Source organism: Rutidosis leptorrhynchoides, chromosome 2 (genome assembly GCF_046630445.1).
Source record: "Rutidosis leptorrhynchoides isolate AG116_Rl617_1_P2 chromosome 2, CSIRO_AGI_Rlap_v1, whole genome shotgun sequence".
Lineage (NCBI taxonomy): Eukaryota > Viridiplantae > Streptophyta > Magnoliopsida > Asterales > Asteraceae > Rutidosis > Rutidosis leptorrhynchoides.
In genome coordinates, this window is record NC_092334.1 from 504054356 (window position 1) to 504063378 (window position 9023).

General features: G+C 33.9%; 1 protein-coding gene across 1 annotated transcript; it reads left to right on the forward strand.

The window, feature by feature from the left end:
- Positions 1-7779: 7779 nt before the first annotated feature.
- Positions 7780-8502, forward strand: LOC139889506 (uncharacterized). Its single transcript, XM_071872454.1, has one exon. The coding sequence runs from the start codon at positions 7780-7782 to the stop codon at positions 8500-8502; it is 723 nt and encodes a 240-aa protein (XP_071728555.1).
- The last annotated feature ends 521 nt before the right edge of the window (positions 8503-9023 follow it).

Below are 9023 nucleotides of genomic sequence, written 5' to 3' on the forward strand. Positions count from 1 at the left end.
CTATATCTATATGATATGCTAACTTAATGATTTAAAACCTGGAAACACGAAAAACACCGTAAAACCGGATTTACGCCGTCGTAGTAACACCGCGGGCTGTTTTGGGTTAGTTAATTAAAAACTATGATAAACTTTGATTTAAAAGTTGTTATTCTGAGAAAATGATTTTTATTATGAACATGAAACTATATCCAAAAATTATGGTTAAACTCAAAGTGGAAGTATGTTTTTTTAAAATGGTCATCTAGACGTCGTTCTTTCGACTGAAATGACTACCTTTATAAAAATGACTTGTAACTTATTTTTTCGACTATAAACCTATACTTTTTCTGTTTAGATTCATAAAATAGAGTTCAATATAAAACCATAGCAATTTGATTCACTCAAAACGGATTTAAAATGAAGAAGTTATGGGTAAAACAAGATTGGATAATTTTTCTCATTTTAGCTACGTGAAAATTGGTAACAAATCTATTCCAACCATAACTTAATCAACTTGTATTGTATATTATGTAATCTTGAGATACCATAGACACGTATACAATGTTTCGACCTATCATGTCGACACATCTATATATATTTCGGAACAACCATAGACACTCTATATGTGAATGTTGGAGTTAGCTATACAGGGTTGAGGTTGATTCCAAAATATATATAGTTTGAGTTGTGATCAATACTGAGATACGTATACACTGGGTCGTGGATTGATTCAAGATAATATTTATCGATTTATTTCTGTACATCTAACTGTGGACAACTAGTTGTAGGTTACTAACGAGGACAGCTGACTTAATAAACTTAAAACATCAAAATATATTAAAAGTGTTGTAAATATATTTTGAACATACTTTGATATATATGTATATATTGTTATAGGTTCGTGAATCAACCAGTGGCCAAGTCTTACTTCCCGACGAAGTAAAAATCCGTGAAAGTGAGTTATAGTCCCACTTTTAAAATCTAATATTTTTGGGATGAGAATACATGCAGGTTTTATAAATGATTTACAAAATAGACACAAGTACGTGAAACTACATTCAATGGTTGAATTATCGAAATCGAATATGCCCCTTTTTATTAAGTCTGGTAATCTAAGAATTAGGGAACAGACACCCTAATTGACGCGAATCCTAAAGATAGATCTATCGGGCCCAACAAGCCCTATCCAAAGTACCGGATGCTTTAGTACTTCGAAATTTATATCATATCCGAAGGGTGTCCCGGAATGATGGGGATATTCTTATATATGCATCTTGTTAATGTCGGTTACCAGGTGTTCACCATATGAATGATTTTTATCTCTATGTATGGGATGTGTATTGAAATATGAAATCTTGTGGTCTATTATTATGATTTGATATATATAGGTTAAACCTATAACTCACCAACATTTTTGTTGACGTTTTTAAGCATGTTTATTCTCAGGTGATTATTAAGAGCTTCCGCTGTCGCATACTTAAATAAGGACGAGATTTGGAGTCCATGCTTGTATGATATTGTGTAAAAACTGCATTCAAGAAACTTATTTTGTTGTAACATATTTGTATTGTAAACCATTATGTAATGGTCGTGTGTAAACAAGATATTTTAGATTATCATTATTTGATAATCTACGTAAAGCTTTTTAAACCTTTATTGATGAAATAAAGGTTATGGTTTGTTTTAAAATGAATGCAGTCTTTGAAAAACGTCTCATATAGAGGTCAAAACCTCGCAACGAAATCAATTAATATGGAACGTTTTTAATCAATAAGAACGGGACATTTCATCAACCACCCCGACCTGGTCTTGATTGTTAATTAGCATGATTCACCTTAACCCGATGTAAAAGTTCCTTGGGCAAGATCACAAGAGAAAATTACAAAGGTCTTGGCAAATGGCAGAGAATCAACAACCTATAAATGAGAGGCCGAGCTCTCTGTCTATAGTATTTAAAATATTCGCGGTGTGCTGACTGTTTAACTATCCGCGGAAACTTAGCGAAGTGACCCGCAGTCTTTTATTAACACGGCAACTGATCCGCTATCTTTATTTTCAGCGAATATTCCAAGCCCTTCGAATATACTTCGCGTTACTTCTGTTTTTAGCCTTTAGTAAATAAAATATACATATACAATGCTATGTATATGATCACTTGCAATTGAGTCTGCAGCTCATTATCCAAATTACTGAAAGATTTGCACAAAACAAAAGTATTAGGTTCAGAAAACTGTTTGACAAAAAATTATAAAGTATGTGCTTACATAAGCTAAGTGTAAGCAAAACATGAACAAATGTACTCTGCCTGCCGACCTATTTGTTGAACTTTCAGGCAAGTAAAAAACCTAATTGCAAACAAATAAGGTGGCGATTTCAATCCATTTATTCAAGATGGGCCTATTCAGGTTATGCTTTTTATGACGGGTCAAATGGCTGAAAAGAAAATGGGTCAATCAGGTCAAGGGACTTCTAGCTAAAAACTTCTTAAAATCAATTATTACTCATATTGGCGAACTAATTACCTATCGAAAATTTTACTATTTTAGATAGAAAAAGATATTAGTCAACCCACCCTTATCTGTTTCGTCACCTACAATAAGATCACAAATTATTACCTATCAGACCATTAATCGACCTGCACCCCTGCTCATTTTGTCACCTCTACAAACATTTACGGAGTAGTTCTTTTCCATTTGGCCTTAAATAAATGCGACTACAAATCATATGATAAAAGAGCGATTGTCTACACTACACTTAGTAAGATTGGGTTAGTATTGTTGTCGTTGTGGTATATGAATATGATATAAGTGAGCAAAAAAGAACATAATTTATCAAAACTTCTTTTTTGAAATCACAAAAAATGAATAAAAACTAGAATATATATGATGAAGATTAAATGTTAGTCGCTTACTAAAATTTATGACCCAAACCAGAGCAGTATGTGAAACCAGACATGGCAACTTGATGACCCATATAAACTTTATCAATCTCAACCGCCTCTAAGCTGTCATGCCATGACCCTAAGTAGTCAGGCCATGGCTCTAAGCAGGGGCGGATTTGAGCATGTGCTAAGTGTGCCATAGCACAGGGCTCATAATTCGAAGGGCCCAAAAAAACCCAACATATATTATATTTAGTGATTCAATGCAAGTCCCTTTAATTGTTTGATATTAAGTTTTTTGCAAGCACTATTTTGAAAGATGCAAGTACTCATGATATTATTAGTTTTATAGAACTTATTATTATAATATAAGAAAATATTTAGTATACAAAAGGCCTAGTTTGTATTTGTTGAACATGGCCCATATTTTTAACGGGACAACCCTGTGCCTTTAAGCCAGGCCATACGTTAGAGACAAACCCCAAAATACCATTTTCTTCACCCTTAAAGATATTAATCACAATTTTCATGCAAGGCTGGTCAGCAAATGTGTAAGGCTTCAAATCTTCATCTGTTGTAACATCACAATCTTTTGGAGGAGAGTCGGTAACTGGGACCGGGGTTGCCTCTACTTTTATCTCTTCATTGTCCCCAAATTTCTTATTTAATCTAATCCACTTCTCTCCAGGTCTCTCGGTCTTTCTTCAATCGCAAAAGATTTGAACTTTGGAACAAACTACACCAGAAACTCAATTATAATCATGTTTCTTGTTATAAATTGTCACCAAGAAGCCAACTTTTATCGAATAGTAATTACTTTATGATTATATAAAAAAAACTTCCAGCATCGTAATTTTATAAACAGAGACATCAATTTTATATACATATGCAACTGCTGCTATTTGCTATATGCTATATGCTATATGCTATGAGTGTGTGATATGTATTTATTTTATATATGTATAATTATTATTATATGTATGAAATTGAATTTGAAATTGAAATTTAAAGTCAGGAAATAAGAGGAGAAGATAAACAAGAGGGAAAATTAGATTAACCTGAGTAGGAGGATATGTATCGAGTTCGTATCTGATATCATGGCGAATGAGTCTACGAACTCGGTTATCCAGATCGGACTTATGCAACAACACCTTTGGTTTTATTCTGCGGAGGCGTTCGAGCAGCCGGAGAACCATTCTTGGTCGACGGTAGGGTTTAGGTGCGAAGGAGTTGGTCGTCGGTAGGGTTTTGGTGTGGAGGAGTTGGTCGTAATAACAACAATAACCAATTCAATCCAGCAAATCATATGCTAGTTAAGCGGAGGTGAAATATAGATAATCCTTCATCTATCTTAGAATAGAAGAGAAGTTGTTTTTCTAACTACCAAAGAAAAAATTCTCCACCACGGAAAAAGAAACTCATCTCTCTCTATTCCGGGATAGAGAGATTGCTTCCGTGAGGAGCTCCGGCAAAAAAAATGATGTGACACCATGAAAATGTTAAAATCAAATTTCCATGAGTAGTAAAATCTACTTGAAATTCAATTTATACTCTACGAGACAGTCAAGACGCCAATAAGTTAACGCTTGTTGTTGCCTCAGTTACTAGAGTCGAAATAAATAGATAGATAAATAGATCGATAGATAGATAGATATATGCAATTACTATTACCATATAGATTAGAAGATTATTATCAAATTAATTAAATAAATATTAAATATGTTATTATATTATAAGTTCTATGGTTGAGCAGATAATCAAATTAACCGAACTATAATCATATTAATCCGATAAAATCGAACCGAAGATGTAACCGTGGATATGGTTAACACTTATGGGTTAACCGAATTTTATGGAGCGGTTATGAAAATAAATGATATCCGCACCATATTAACTGAACCGCCCTGTTATCATTGTGAGTCTCACAACTTGTATGTTGTAACTACGTTCAATAGCAGTACCATCTACAATTCCCGGAATATAAGTTGCATTAAGGTCGGTAACGATAATCTATAACTATTCTTGTTAATATTTTTGATAGATTATATGAACTCACTTGTAAATGAGTTGAGTTTTGTGTCTAAAAACTAGCTACTATCGATGTGCAATTAGTCACTTTTTGATCTTCTATTATGAAATATTAATATATTAACCAACTAGGTATTCATGGTTTAGTATGCATCATTTTCATTCGAATGTGTATGTTTGTGTATAGTGTATGGACATGCTTTTCACATCATTTTTCATCTGAATAGTATGGTTGTATGATATTGTTGTTGTTCCATATATTTTTTTAGTGAACTATGTTTCTGTTTGCCAAACTCAGTAAGATGTATGTGCATATATTTTATGGCTGGCAAACAAGACCCATTCTTCAAAAGATGGGTCAGTTGGGTCGACCTTAGGTTTCCTCCGGGTTCATCTGAATAAATTTTTTAGTATGATAGCAGACCCAAACAGGTCTATATATTATATCTAAAAAAAATTAGAGCGGGTTCAATGGGTATGACAAACGGGTCTGCACAATTAAACACCATAACATCCAATTTATTGATATTTTTATGTACCGTCAATGTGTGACCGACAAAACAACCACTTAAATATATAATTTAATTCAATCAATGTAACTGTTCTCTCTAACAATTTAATTAATGATTAAACTTGAAAAATCAAGTCTTTTTAGTTACGCTTCTTTGTTTTTCAACAGTTTAAAATTTTATTATTATATATTATCTATTACGTAAAACGGTCAAAACTATACGTAAAACATAAACGTAACTGAAAGGGGAACTGAAAAACGAAACGTGAAAATGAAAACCAAAACGTAAACGTAACTGAAAGGGGAACTGAAAACTGAAATGTGAAATGAAACTAAAAACTAAATTGCGAAACGCAAAACTGAAATGTAAAACCGAAACCTAGAATACGAAATTGAAATTTGAAAATGGGTCTCGACCCAACCCAACCCGACCCAAAAAATTATGAAAATAAATGGGTCTCAACCGAACCTGACCCAACCCGACCCGGTCTCGACCCAACCCGTTCAACCCATTCAAAAGTCGACCTGTTTCGACCCAAACCCATTTGATCTCTGACTCAACCCGACCCAACCCGACCCGTTTGCCGGGTATTTATATTTCAACTTTTAATTGTACTAGATCACATGTCACACTATCGTGTTTGATAATAATATTTTGCAACTTTGATCGTTTGAACTTTAAACTTTGTAGACGGAATCACAACATAAGGAACACGTCATCGATGTGGATTTGGAGAAGAATGAGACACCTCTGATTGATGTCGACTAAGAATCTATTGGAAATGAAGAGAATAATGGTGGTAATAAAAGATCATGGGTGTGGGAGTATTTTAATTACGTCAAAGGTAGTAATAATACTGAGGTTAAATGTAGCTTTTGTTCAAGAAAAATTTCGGTCGAAACGAAAACCTATGGTACGAGCTACATGTCATATCATTTAAAAAATGTATGCAAGAAATTACCTGTTTACAAAATAAAAATATATGACAAAACAAACTACCTTGAACCTCAAACCCATCACTTTGGGGACGGTGGCGGTTGGGATGCTTATTCCTTTTAACAAGAAAAGGCTAGAAAATCTCTAGCTCGCATGTGTATTAATCTTTTAGTGTTGTCGATGATGAATGGTTAAGGGAGTTCGTCTGGATCTGAATCCCTCGTTTAAATTTCCATCTAGGTGGACTATAGCTAGAGATTGTTTGTCAATATATCAAGAAGAGAAGAATAAGCTCAAACGTTGTTAAAATTATCCTTCTCGAAATTCAATTGTTGTTAAAATTATGCTTCTCGAAATTCAATCGTTGAAACAACATTTTTTTGTGCTAGTTAGTATGTTGTACAATCTACTATCCTTCTCGAAATTCAATCGTTGTTAAAACTATGCTCCCTTCGTCCCACAATAGTATTCATTATTGACTTTTCAAAGTCTTTATTTATTAATTTTGACTATAAATATTTTTAGTTGTGTTATGTAATATTTAATGAAAATTATATGAATGAATTGAGTTTTAAATGTGTTTTCAAATATATAAAGTTTATTACATATTATACAACACAAATTAAAATATTTACAATCCCACATATTGTATCCTATTTTTAAAGATTTGACTTACAATTCCACATATTTTATCCTACATAAGCCCATTCACTATGCATGACAATAATGGGTATTGTTGTTCCACAAACAATGACAACAACCCCTTATGCATCATTGTCAATGGCATCGTTGTCATTTTTGTGGGAAAAGTCACGGTATGCACAACGATTATTGTGTATTGTGATTGGTCAACATTTTTTTCTTTTTTCTTTTTATTTCTTTATTTATCCAATACCAATTATATTTTACCCATAACATCACAACACCACAAGTTCACAACAATGCATTTACCATAAGGCTTCCTTCATTCTACAATAATATCACATCAGTAAAAAGCACTCCCACAATACCACAACACCACAACAATACTCCGAGAATGGTCTAAACCAATCATTGATCGTCTATATGTTTTTTGCTTTAAAGTAAAAGTTTAGCTTGTAATCTTTAATGTTTTAAATATACACAAGTTTGTAATGGTTTATACATCTTGTCTAGAAAGTTTAATACGAAGTATATATTTACTTAATATTAGATGTATCATATCTATAAAAGATTATGATAGGATTTGTAAAGATTGTAATCCCTGAAAATCAGGGTGTTAGTTAGGCTTCATGGTGTATATATACATACGAGAGTGTTCAATGAAAAGCAAGCAATTTTACCTTCTATTATGGTATCAGCAGCTTAATACCGCGCAAATTACATCTCAAATTAATCTTCCTTTCTTCTTATTCTGCAATCATCCATACTCATCCTCTGTATTCTCTTTATCTCTTAAACATGTCAACCGATCCTCTCAAACTTGCTGCTCAACCCATCCACCAAATCCAATACTCTCTTCCCTTCAAACTGGACCTGGATACTAGCAAATACAATTCCTGGTCCGAACTATTTAAAATCCATTGTCGTGCACATGACGTCCTTGATCACCTTACTTCTGAAACACCACCAGCCTCTTCATCCAAAGGCAAAGACACGGAAGTCATCACCCCTCCTGAACTATGGGCTCGTCATGATGCTATTGTGCTACAATGGATATACGCTACTCTTTCTCTTGATCTGATGAACACGATAATGGAACCCGATGTCACCGCAAAGAAAACATGGGATCGACTCAAGAGCATGTTTCACGACAACAAACACTCTCGAGCCATAGCTCTGGAAAATCGATTCGTCAACACCAAACTAGACGATTTTCCCAACATGTCTACCTACTGTCAAGAACTTAAGATGATTGCAGATCAGTTAGGTGATGTTGACTCAAAGGTAGAACCTCATCGATTGGTTTTACAGTTGGTTGCTGGCCTCAACGACAACTACGCCCAAATTCGAACTCACATCAATCAAATGGATAAATTGCCTACCTTTTACGATGCTCGATCGAAATTAATTCTCGAAGAATCACTAAGAAATCGCCAGGCTACGATGAACAACTCCAACACCAACAACACAGCTTTGATTTCTACTGCTGAAAATCAGGATAATCGAACACAGGGTCTGTAACATCCCGCCTTTTTCCGTTTACTTTTCCGTTTAACTATTTAAGTTCCGTTATATGTTTATAACACATCTCGTTAATACGCGTTTGAATTATCTCGTTTAGGTAATTCCCGTACCCGTTTCCTAAATTGAGGGACTAAAGTTGCCAAATGGAGAAAGAGATGACTAGGTCAACTAGTCAACTCTTTCCTCTCCATTCATTTTATCACCTCCCAAATAATACTTCACCTTTTTCTCTCAAAACCCTCAAACCTTCAATCATCATCCAAATTCGTTCAAGAAGGATTCGATCAAAACAAATAGCATATTTGAACTCCTCGTGATCTCCTCTTCGTTTCCATACCGATTTCATCAATTTTGGGTAACTTTCTAAAATCACTAATTCTTGTGTTCTTGAGATTTTTAAGTTATAAGGTTGTTAATTAGTGTCTATGGCTCGAGTCTAGTTTGTTTATGTGATTTGTATGCTCGTTTTTGATATTTTGATGTAACTAGTTCATATTGAAAGAATGCTTGCTTAATCT